The sequence below is a fragment of the Gymnogyps californianus genome, chromosome 10 (genome assembly GCF_018139145.2).
Source record: "Gymnogyps californianus isolate 813 chromosome 10, ASM1813914v2, whole genome shotgun sequence".
Taxonomy (NCBI): domain Eukaryota; kingdom Metazoa; phylum Chordata; class Aves; order Accipitriformes; family Cathartidae; genus Gymnogyps; species Gymnogyps californianus.
The window spans coordinates 23,830,193-23,842,538 of NC_059480.1; the positions used below are offsets into that span (position 1 = coordinate 23,830,193).

Genomic DNA, 12,346 nt, shown 5'->3' on the forward strand with positions numbered 1-12,346 from the left:
CCGAGCAGTGGCCAAATAACGCATGGAAGGCTTGGGTTTCTCATTAACTCCAGAGTTGATATAGTCCCATCTCTCGGAGCACCAGCCAGTTTTGCTGCCTCCATCCCAGCCCTGCTGTCCCTCCTTCCCTGCCCAAGCTCCCACGTCGCTCCGCAGCCCAGGACAGTGACCGCTCCCGGGAGGACAGCGGAGGAGCTGCGGGATGGACAAGAAAGGCAAAATGCAAGCAGAGAAGGTAACCATGGCTCGGTGGTATTTTTGCACTAGAATTTCTGCAGGAGCCCAGCACTGAGCAAGGGCATTTATCGCTTGCCAAGACCAAAACCAACAAAAAAAATCCCCTCCCCTCATTAATTGCTCTTTGGTGTCTGCATACTGAGCACAGGGGCAAAGGGGTGAAAGGATTATTTTTTATTTTTAAGAGCTCCGTCAGCTCATCGGATAATTTTAACTGTGGTGGAAGGAAATAATATCTGAAACAGCACTGCTGAAAAACACCGTTTTGCTCTTTTTTTCCTAGCTGTTCTGCTTCAGCGGTGGTGCTGCTCGTGCGCTGGGGACGGGACAGGGCACGTTGGTGCTGCTGCCTGCGCTGCCGTACCAGGCAGAGCTCCCCCTCGCCGCAAGCACCGGGGCGAGGACGGGCAGCACAGCAGGGAGAGCCCCAGCACAGACTGCTCTTTGTGGGGCAACGCCGCTCTGCCCCGGGGGCCTGATCCTGCCCACCCCCAGGGGCTTGCCCTTCTCCTTTGGAGCCAGCCAAAGCGCCTGTGCTGCTGCAGCAGCATCCCTGGGTGCCGCTGTCTCGGCCAGCTGGGCAGCGGGGTCCCTTGGGACACGGCTGAGGTTCAGCCCCCCAGGTTTGGGCAAGGGCTAGGACAGTGGGGTGAGGCTGTTCTCTGCTTCCTCCCCCAGCACCTCACAGGAACGCTGCTCCTCTCCGTCTTCACCGCGGTGTTGGGCTTCTTCCAGTACGGCTACAGCCTGGGTGTCATTAATGCCCCCCAGAAGGTAAGCCAAGCCCCCCAAGCCATGCACGGCCAAGGGGTGAGGGCTTCAGAGCAGCAAGGGCTGGTTTGTCCCTTGCAGAAGCCCTCAGGAGGGCTCTGTCCCTTCCCCAGGCACTATCTCCCACAGTACAAAGCCCCTGCGATAAGGCAGCGGGGTGAGGCAACAGCGAGGACCCCCCGCTGCCATCCCCCAGCGAAAGGAGCGGGGCTCTGCATGTCGTGGTGCCGTCCCCACTGCAACGCGGTCCCTGTGCCCAGACCGAGGGACCGCACCTCTCTGCGGGTGCCGAATCCGGACACCACGCTCGCTCCATCCCCGGGAGGTGGCATTGGACGAGGGGGGATGCTCCGTGCCTGCCCTCACGGTCCTTCCCCGCTGGGTGTCTGGGTGCTGGGGAGCTGTGGGGGACCCCAAGATTTCACCCCTGCAGAGCCTGTGATAAAAAGCTTTTCCTGGGGCAGAAAAAAGCCCAAAACAGGGGTTGGGGGTGGTTATAGATTAGAACTGATGGCGTTTTTCCTCTTTGCCTGTCACAGGTGATAGAAGCCCACTACAGGCGTGTGCTGGGCATCGTCCCCCTGGACAGACATGCCACCAACGCCTCCGGGGAGGATGGCACCGTCCCCGTCCCTGGCACGGAGCCCTGGGGTGGCACCGAGGGCACGCTCGCACCCCCGGCCGACACCAGTGAGGACCTTGCCGCCTCCCCGCACATCCTCACCATGTACTGGTCCCTCTCCGTCTCTGTGTTCGCCGTCGGCGGCATGGTCTCCTCCTTTACCGTGGGTTGGATCGGCGACCGGCTGGGGAGGTGAGAGGACCTTGTGTGCTGTGACTCGCATGCCACAGCCCAAACCTTTTTGTTTCCTCCCCTCAGAAATACAATTTGTGTTATTTTCCCCAATTTAATGAAAAAAACCCCTCAAACCTCCAAAATACTGTTCCAACCGTCACAGAGGTCTGGCTTATTAAGCTCCTCAATTATAAATCACATGTTTTATTGCAACTTTTAGCACTTCAGACAAGCAGCTGATGAGCAGCCTTGATTAACTTCCGAATTCCCCCCTTTCTTTCCACGGCAAAAGGGAGAGGAGGGCATCTGAACGGCGTTTGCACAGGATGTATAATACACTTAGCTACTCTGATTGCACCCCTGCCCGATATTTTTCAGTGCCTACGTTCATTATTTTTTCCCTCTGTAGTGTTGATTATGTCACTTAATAGCTCTGATTGTATGTCGTGATGGCTGCTGTGGCTGAGAGAGGTGCCAGAATGAGCTGTGCTGCTGCTGCCTTGCAGGGTGAAAGCCATGCTGGTGGTGAACGTCCTCTCCATCGCTGGGAACCTCCTCATGGGGCTGGCGAAATTTGGTCCGTCTCACATCCTCATCATCGCCGGGAGAGCAGTGACGGGGCTGTACTGCGGTAAGTCCAGGCAGGGTCAAGCACCCTTGGTGGGGTGCTGGGTGCTCCAGGGCTGCAGTTAGGAGTTTCCTGTATTTTTTAATCTTTTTTTAAGTTCAGAAGGGGTTTCACAGGTGGGAGTTTCCCTCTTCTCCCTACGTCTGTCCTCCTCGATCCAAGATCTTTCCCAGAAGTATTTGGGTTGGCTCTATCATGACATCGGTTTATTTTACGTATCCTAGAAAGGACCAAGTCCCTCCTCTGTCTCTCAAGGCTCGATCTTGGTGGTGGCTGTTGTAACAGTATGTTATTAGCCATGCTGTTTAACAGGTTCCCCAGACAACAGTACTATCTAGCAGATAGTACAGGAGCACTGTACATAGCGAGGATAAGATAGTAGGCAAATAATATGGAATTACATTAGAACTAGCTTAGAAATAATAGCTCATTATCACTGTTACTGGTACGCAAATACAATACTCCCCTCTGAAGGTTCGAGGCAAGTTTAAGAAAGCTCTTTGCTCTCTGATAATTTCTCCCAGCGGACGATCTCTGCTCCATGCTCGTATGTGTTCAAGTGTAAAGGCTTCCCAGCCTGGGGCTCTGAATCCGGGGATATCCAAGAACCTTTGCGGGGTGCGGGTGGTTCCCAGCCAGGCACGAGGGGCTTGGTGGGACACGGGATGCAGCACACGGGCTCCATCCTGCTTTCCCATTGGGGAAGCGGTTTCTGCTGATTGCTGAGCTGTGGTCCAGAAGAGGTGACGCCTGCGTGTGCTCGGTGCAGGGCTCTCCTCCGGACTCGTACCCATGTACGTCAGCGAGGTCTCTCCCACGGCCCTTCGAGGAGCACTGGGGACGTTGCACCAGCTTGCTATTGTCACGGGTATCCTCATCAGCCAGGTAAGAAGGAAAGCACACGAATCCAGAGAAGGTATTTCAAAGATTAAGGATACCCCAGTGATACGCTGGGGTTTCACTCAGCATTCCACCCCAAACCTGAAGAAGAGTGTGAAGTAACCTGCTCTAATGGGCTTAAACTCCTACCTTGAGTCAGAGGTGTCCTTAACAAAGACGAACTGAACTAAAAAGTACTTCTGCAAACAATTTCTCCCCTCCCCTGCGAAGTTTTTGTATGCATCTCATCAGAGTCAGGCTGGATCCTGAACGTGAGATCCCTGATATTCAGGTGCTCAAAAATGGCGTCATCAGAGAACCAGGGAGTCCAACATCCCCATCAGCACTTCCCACTGTGGCAGGAGTCCCGGCTACGTGACAGGCTGGCACATAAATGTACCGAGAACCAACACATCCAGAAAAACTTAACGTAACCACAAAGTTCATCTAATCTGATTTAGCCAAAGACTATGGACAGACCATGGGGAAAAAAGCTCACAAGGTAGGTCCTGCCAGCTTCACTGGCTGTGGGAATACAAAAAATGCTTTGCAAATTGTGGAGGAAAAAGGTTGCAAGTACTCACAACCCCTCTGGAACACCTTTTTCAATACCATAAGCACACACTGCAGCAAAGCTCAAGTTAGCCTATTTGCTGAGCCTCACGCTGCGCTGCGGCCCCGGTGCTCAGACTGTGCTGGTTAGCGGCTGGGCATCTGGGGCATCCCGCGCTGCGTAGACCTCCATCCACGCTCTGCCCCTTTGCGGAGTTGCTTAGGACACATATGCCCATAAAAGCCCATACCCTAAAAACCCAGGATAGCAAGGTCTGAGGAGAAAACATTTCACTGGCGTGCTTGTATTTGCTGTGCTGTTTACGCAGTGGTTCTGGCCAGGCACACATCTCCTGCCGGTGGCACGTCCCAAGGAGGACTGAGTCACCCCAGGGTGGGCAACAGGCTTGCAGAGGGTTGTCCCACAGCACCTGTAAGCCAAAGTCTTGCTCATGACATTTTATGCCATCTGTTCATTCCCTCCTTGTAAATGTGCATCATAACTAAAGAAATCAAATTGTTAGGACTGAGAATTGGTATTTGCTTCTAGTTTTCTTCCAGGTTGTCACTTTGAAATGCCATGGTGGTCAATCGCTTTCTTTTTCTAGGGTGCAAAATAAGCCATTCAAACATGCCTCAATTATTCCAGGTCCTCGGACTAGACTTTCTCCTGGGCAATGACGAGATGTGGCCCCTGCTCCTCGGTCTGTCTGGTGTGGCTGCCCTCCTGCAGTTCTTCCTGCTCTTACTGTGCCCCGAGAGCCCCCGATACCTTTACATCAAGCTGGGGAAGGTAGAGGAAGCTAAAAGAAGTAAGACACATGTTCTGGGTTTGTCTGGAGTTGTTTTTACACTACAGTATTGAACACAGAAGGGAAAGCCCAGCTGAGGGCTCACACGTTTAACTGGGTACAGTTGCTCCATCCCATGCAGCACATTTGCAGGTGGGATTTTGGACACTTGCATATAGTCACTGACTAAGGCACACTTGCTTCTGTGTCGCCGTGGGTGGTGTGAGCCTTAGCAGGTTACTCCTTTCCATCAGAGAGATCGCATCTAGCAGATGCCACCCCCAAAAACCCCATTCAGTTGGAAGGGATTTCAACCAAGTGTAAAAATGACATCATCTGGGGGACAGCTGATCTCTCTATCCTCACTGCTATTTGCAACTACACAGCAAATCCACAGCGGTTACTGCAACCGCTTATACATCTTCCAGCTTGGCCCTCCTTAGCTGGTTCCAGCCATCTCTACAAGGAGTAAGAGCAGTCAACGGTAGGACACAGCCGAAACTGAGGTGAGAACCCAGGATCAAGTGAAACAGAGTACGTCCACATGCTTGGGGGTAGAGTTGCATGCCCATGCTCTGAGCTGCCGAAGTATAAATTAGCTCTGGACCAGAAACTATTGAGATATGTTTGCATGGGACTAATGAGCATTGCTGAGGGATGAGGCTTGAGCGTGGTGTCTCAGAGCTTTCGCAGAACAAATGTGCTGCTGCCCCTTGCCAAGCAGACACACCTTCGATCCTTGATGTGCCAAAGGAGTCCTCAGAGCAAGAGGACACTACTGTCCATGCGGTCGGCTTACCCTGAGTTTTGGCTAGAGAGATTCTTGTCCTTACTCTACCCCTTATCTACCATTAAAAATAAAACGTCGATCTTTTTTTTTCTTAAGGTTTAAAAAGGCTCAGAGGAAACTGTGACCCAATGAAAGAGATTGCTGAGATGGAAAAGGAAAAGCAAGAAGCTGCTAGTGAAAAGAAAGTCTCCATAGGGCAGCTTTTCACCTCTTCGAAGTACAGGCAGGCTGTCATCGTGGCACTGATGGTGCAGATATCTCAGCAGTTCTCAGGAATCAACGCGGTGAGTCTCCCAAAAACATTTGCCTTTAAAGAAATCCATGCTGAGCAGGAAAAGGCAATGCCGGCTCCGTCCAAGCCATGTAGGGGTGAAGAGAAGGCTTTCCCATGACTGCAGTAGGCTCCTCAGCCACCACCATCAGTGTTGAAGGCAGACCTCACCGCCGAGCTGGGCTGCGGGAGCGCAGGAGGGGAGAAGGGTGCGAGGGAGTTCAGCATGAAACCAGCTGGCACGGCAGATCCACGCTGAGCTCTCCCGTGACCCTCCTCATACCTGAGTTCGTCAGCAGTTTGCTCTCTTTAATGACTACCTCCTCACCCCAGGAACCACATAATCACTGTCTTCTAGCTATTTTTAGCTAAACAGGTTTTGCAGCACCTCCTGGGATACCAGAAATCACCATTTTACACCCAGGAGCATGGAGCCTCCTTTTCAAAACCAGCTCAGACTCAAATTTGTGAAAGTCTGGTGGCAACTTTACCAAGGTTGAGTCCTCTGTCCCACCGGCTTTCAAAACTCTAAGAGCATTTCCGCATCGCAAGGCGGAGCAGCACACAAGGATGCCCAGCCTCGCGGGGCTGAGCTGGGGATGTGCACCCCACGGAGCCCAGCTGCCCTGGCTCGAGGCCATGCCCAGCCACAGGGTCAGCCACCCATTTACCTCCTGCCCTTAACTTCCACCAGATAGGAATTGCCTTATTCTTGGAGAGAAGGGAGAAATTTCAGTCATTCCAACGTAGCGAGAGTATTTTAAAATTCATGTAAAACTCGGTCATATTAAGGTATTTGTCTCCAGTGCTCGGTGCTGGTAATCTAGCTTTCAAGATTAAACACGGGACTACACAGAAGAAAACAGTTTTAAATGTGCAAATGCAGTAGCTCAGGAGGGGAATTTCAATGGGATTTTTAACTCCCTCAGGCTCCTTTGAAAGTTTCAGCTTTAATTATTATAACAAGCCATTAAAAATTGAAAAACTAATCACAATTAAATTACTTCACATCTCAGCCAAGCAAGTGCAACTCTTCCCTCAAGAGAACAAAAAGTTCCACCAGCCCTGTTGCCTAATCCTTCATCTTAATGTATTTTGATAGATCTTTTACTACTCTACAAACATTTTCGAGAGAGCTGGAGTTGACCAACCAGTTTACGCAACCATTGGCGTTGGAGTGGTGAACACAGTCTTCACTGTTATCTCCGTAAGTAAATATTTCTGGCCCCAGACTACAAAAACACGTAAGCTACAATGTGGTTTTGAAATATGATTTTATCCTGGAGGTGGGGCTGGGATTTGCAGTTTTGCAGGGCTGAGCCTGCACACCTTACAGGAAAAATCATTCCCTGGGCAAGTCTCATTTGAAAAATCAAGCCTTGAAATACAACCCGTTGCTATCAAACAGCACTGCTAAATGCCTCATGAGTGAAAACTGCATCGCCATGTTCAGGGAAGCTCTGGTGGCTCAGCATTTCCCCCCAAAATAAAAGTTGCCTTTGAGACTGAAATTCTGCAGGTCCTGTTCCCCTCGGGGAGCAGGCAGGGGATTGGGGTTGCAGTGGGGAAGCCAGCAGCTCACAATCTCCCTCCTACCTGTTATCTTTAAAATTGTTTTCTGTATGTACATAGCACCTGCACGAGTGATATCCAAAGGCTATTCCACAGTAATAAAAGTAATCTAGCACCTACCCTCATCGTATCTATGCAGTGCTCTGCAGCCATAAAAGGATGGCTCCTTTTTCACAGCCTTTCCTTTCGTTTGTCTCTCTCCTGAGAGTATTAACACAATTCCTATCAGCAGGCAATTATTTTTTTAATGTGGCCGTTAATATAAGAAGATCAAGAAATGCCAAGCCCATTTCCCTCACATCTCTAGAAAGACTTAGGGAGCAAAGGACTTTTACCCACCACGAAGCAGGACTAGCTGTAAGGTAGAAATACAGAGCTCTAAGAGATCTTACTCCAGTGTGCAGGAGATAGGAGGTCTTGGGGTGAACCTGCTTTAGAGGAAGTCCATCACAGGTCCCGTACAGAGGAGAAAACGTGATGTTTATCATGAAATGAGGCACGGAGGTGTGCGGCTGGAAGAGGTCTTTCTCCAGCTTGGAGGGTCTCCTGCAGTTCGATTTCCACCCCAGGGCTGTGGTACTTGCAGCCTGGGGCATTTGCTCTTTGCTTCTTTTGGCCACGAGCACTTAAAAATTACCTGCATTTGTCAATAAATGACAGACCCCGATCAAAAGGCAGAAGCACTGACAGCCAGGTGGACCTTGGCAAGGGGAGACGGGAGCGCAGAGGCTCGCCCTCTGCAACTTCATGAGTTAGCAGGATGAACTGCCTCCAGCAAACAAGATGGTCTCTTGGAAGCATAAACCACTTGCTGTAATGACAGGAAAGGTTGAGCTGATGGCCAAAGGTGTCCTTTCAAGCAGAGGGGAAGGAGCAGGCAGCCTCAGAGGCTAGTGCACCGTATCTTAGGGCAGGCCAGATGCACTGTCCTCTGGAGTTACCTACATCTCCCCATTGGGTAAAGTGATTGGTACAGACTTCGATGTCAAAAGTTGGGTGAGATGACTGGAGTCAACCAAGAGGAGTTGAGAAGGAGCAAGATAAGCCCTGTGGCTACCAGGGAAGTAAAAGCAGTCTGGGAGCAACTGGAGGAAAAATCCTGACTCCAGCTGCTACACAACCATACCTGCCCTAGGACAGGCAAGGGGCAATGGCCCATGACGTGACTTGAATCATGCTACATTTTGAAGGCTGCTTCCAAACTAATGCAGACCTAGTAAGTTTATTCTTCCTGAAAAAAAAAAAAAAGAGACAAAAAAAGTCCATAGTCAGCAATAGATGTGTAGGAGTGGTGAGAAGTCCTGAGAGCTTGGAAATGCATGAGCTCTGAGCATATGTGGTTTTGCCTTGCCCTTGGCAGGGTGGCTGCTCAGTCTGGCTCCCTAACAGCCACCAGCAGAGTTTCTGACACTTGGAAACCAGCACATAAATCTCTACCACGAGAGCTAACAGAGCAGGAGTGCGGTGTGGTAGTGGTAACGGGTCGCTCATTGGTAATGGACCTGATCGAACCTCCTGAGAGCGGCGGTGCTGGAGACTGAGCTGCTGCATGTGTTTCTATAGGTCTTTCTGGTGGAGAAGGCAGGCAGGCGGTCCCTGTTCCTGGCTGGTTTGATGGGCATGTTAATAAGCGCCGTGGCCATGACAGTTGGACTTGTGCTCCTGGTAAGGATTTCTTTCCATTTTTTCTCCATGGTTTGCAAACAAGAGAAGACAAATCACCCTTTAAAGTGCACGTTTTGCATTTTCATCTCAAAGAAGTTCAGAAAACATTTGTCCTTAGAAGGGACAGTTCAAAGTGGCCATAGCTGGAGCCATCTCTGGTTACAGCAGCACCTGAGGACGTTGCGCTCTTTGGCCCTGAGATACCACAATGCTGCTAGAAAGAGTATGCGTCCCCTGTCCCCTCCCTGAGCCCGCTGACAACCTCAGCTCCTTACACAGCAACTGCGCTATTCCCACGGCATAACCCCATGTCTGCTAAGAAAACCCAGGGCAAACCTCCACGTGCAAACAGTGTGTGCCCTAAACCCTCAACCTGCATCTCCCTGGCTTGGTGCAGGGATGCTAGACAAGCATCTCGTCACAACATAAGGGACAAATTATTCCTTCTGACACCCAGGAGAGGGGTCAGGCTGTGAGACGTGGGGCAGAACAGGCAGAGGATGGAGCCGGCTCCCATCAAAGTCAGTCCAAACCACTGGTGCAAGCCCCTGTCAAGATGTAAAACCAAATAAGGGGTGGCCTCCTTTACTGAACACCCTGCTTATTAAAGACAACACCATTTTGCCTCTTCCCGGCCACGCTGCAGGCAAGGAGAGGGCTCGAACGTACAGCTGAGCTGATTGATAGCTGTGAGCTCCAACATCACTCTGCAGGTGGCAACACTGGCACCACAGCCCAGCCAGCACCCGGCACAAGAGTTTAGAGCTTTAATTATTCACGTCCAGTCCCCACTTGTCTGAACAGAAATAAATTTCTGAAAAAGAAGCCCAATTAAAGTAATTAGTGATAATTAATGAGAGTCATGTTGGGACTGTAACACCGAGCGCACCCTCTTGCAGAGCCAGTTTGCCTGGATGAGCTATGTCAGCATGGTGGCGATCTTCCTCTTCGTCATCTTCTTTGAAGTCGGGCCCGGGCCCATCCCCTGGTTTATCGTAGCCGAATTGTTCAGCCAAGGCCCACGCCCCGCCGCCATCGCCGTCGCCAGCTTCTGCAACTGGGCCTGCAACTTCATCGTGGGAATGTGTTTCCAGTACATAGCGGTAAGAAATCCCTCTAAAACCGTACAAATAAATGGCTGGCACAACCCCACTGCTGGGCTCCCGAAGCAGCCCAGCGGGACGTGGACGTGCCTCCCAGATCTCCATCCCCAAGCCCTGCTGGGCACCTCAGCCACCCAGGGTAGGAAGGGGATGCCATCCCTGCGGTGCTGATGGTGGTGTCCCCTGTTCTCACTTCTCCCACTGCAGGATCTGTGTGGACCGTACGTGTTTGTGATCTTCGCGGCTCTGCTTCTAGTCTTCTTTCTGTTTGCATACTTCAAAGTACCGGAGACGAAAGGAAAGTCCTTTGAGGAGATCGCCGCTGCGTTCCGCCGCAAGAAGCTCCAGGCCAAAGCCACGATTGAGCTGGAAAACCTGCGAGGCAGCGAGGAGGCATAGACATTGCCACGCACCCAGAGACGGACTGAGCATGGACCTCCTTCAGGCACCGCGGGAAGAACGCTGGGCAAAAGTCTCATTTCACAAAAACCTTGCAGCTGGCAGACCAGGAGGACCCATCCATCGGATGCCTTCTGCCTGCTGCGGCTCACACCTCCAATCCGCAGGTGCTAACCTGGCGTTTTACTCTGAAATACGCGGTACAACTGGGCTGTGGGAAGAGCCAGGGAAAGGACGGGAGGAATATGTTACATGTGTGTCTCCCTGCCCCACTGGAAGAGCCTGGTGGGACGATGATCTTACCAGTTGGCAAAGCGTTACATTGAGCAGGGTCATCACTCAGCTGGAATGAAGGAAAGAGGGGTTGGCTGATGCTGTAGCCTCATGTTTTCACCTTTTTGTCCCACGCTTGCTGCTTCCTTCTACTGAGTGATCTGATGCCTTGAGAAACCAACTGCTAGTGCAGTTGTGCCACCAGCACACAGCACTGATCGCCCAAGGTGCTAAGGAAAACAGACTGAGCAAACTCTCCCTTACTCTTGCCTGTGCTGAGGAAGAAGGTGGATCCCGCCTGAATTGGTTGGGATGCACCTCGCTTGCTTTGCTATCCGTGCATTATGGAAATGCTGTCCAATCTCATAAGGATTTCTCGAGTCACAACATTTTTTAGGAGAACCTTAGAAACTCTGGCTGGGCTGATGTGCATTTTTTGTTTGTTTGTTTCAGCCAAACTATTTACCTCCTCTTTCCTCCTAGGAAGCCTCTCCTCCCTCCCTTATCCCTGCTGCAGCACAAGACACAGCACATCATTGACCACACAACGGGCCTGGGCACTCCTGGTTCCCAAGTCAGGAGACTCATGTCCTGCTGCCATCCCTCCCATGGCGTGACCATTGCCAGGTCACCTCCCCTCGCTGCTCCTCCTTCCCCACCCTCTGCGTCTGCTTTCCTTTCCCTTTGTACAATGCGTAGACCCACAGGCTCCAGCTTCAGCCGAGGCCTCGGGCTGCCCGTACCGTAACAATTAATGATAACCCAAAGGGGAAATGGGTATTGCAGCGTTAACTGGAAGGTGCCCCACTGATCTGACCCCCTCTTTGCACCACTTACGGTTTTGCTGGCTGGATGTGCTTCAGCCAAGATAGCATGCAAGCAGGAGGTTGTGTTGTTTCTATAGCCTTGTTTGTGCTCGTTTTGCTTCTTTATGAGATACTTTTCTGTGACAAAATCAAACTGCAAGGATTTTTCTTCCTTTTTTGGGGGATATGTTGGAATCATTGTAAAAGCCTGCTCTCTGTTTGCTTGACTTTTAAGATTTGCATGTTCCTTGTTGTGATACCAGGTTACTTTCTAGCAACTTTCTCAGGATAGAAACCCATTATTTATTTAGAGATGAAACACCAGCATTGCTCGGTCACTGTGAGCTCATCGCAACTGCTAGTGAAGCAGTAACCATAATGTAACAGAGGATCAAGCATAATGAAAAGCATGAGAATAGATGGGCCAAGGAGGACCACTGGCTGCTGCTACAGGTTTGATTTTAGGGAAGGTTCATGCTCCTTTCCATGTGCCTGAACTTCTTTCCTTTGTAGACTTTACTCTCTCGGTATTAAGACCCTAAAGCAAATTCTGGTCCCTTCCAAGTGACTGGAAGCGTAGCCACAACGTCCACTGGGACAAGGGACGTCCACTGGGACAAGTGTCTGGCCCCAGGATGTGCACTGAAACAGTAAGATTGCACCAAAGGCTTTCCTGGAGCGACTGCTGGGATTTAACTAGAGGAGAACTGGGTCAATGCTGTCATGTGCTACAGCAGAGGGGGACCTGGGGCTGACACGGGGCATGCAGGGCGTGTGGGAACCAGGGCCCAGGCTGCGGTGCACAGAAGAGAG

General features: G+C 51.2%; 1 protein-coding gene across 3 annotated transcripts; it reads left to right on the top strand.

Annotated features, from left to right (window-relative positions):
- The first annotated feature begins 202 nt into the window (after window positions 1-202).
- SLC2A2 (solute carrier family 2 member 2) lies at window positions 203-10,454 on the top strand. 3 transcript variants are annotated; one of them, XM_050902524.1, is made up of 12 exons: window positions 203-235; window positions 916-1,011; window positions 1,548-1,571; window positions 1,671-1,822; window positions 2,311-2,435; window positions 3,202-3,317; window positions 4,513-4,675; window positions 5,541-5,728; window positions 6,818-6,922; window positions 8,851-8,952; window positions 9,852-10,055; window positions 10,263-10,454. In XM_050902524.1, the coding sequence occupies exons 1-12, from the start codon at window positions 203-205 to the stop codon at window positions 10,452-10,454; spliced, it is 1,500 nt and encodes a 499-aa protein (XP_050758481.1). The 3 variants fall into 3 exon arrangements, with proteins under 3 accessions (XP_050758481.1, XP_050758480.1, XP_050758482.1); XM_050902525.1 differs by having other exon boundaries at window positions 221-235; window positions 1,548-1,583; XM_050902523.1 differs by having other exon boundaries at window positions 1,548-1,822.
- Window positions 10,455-12,346: the final 1,892 nt, after the last annotated feature.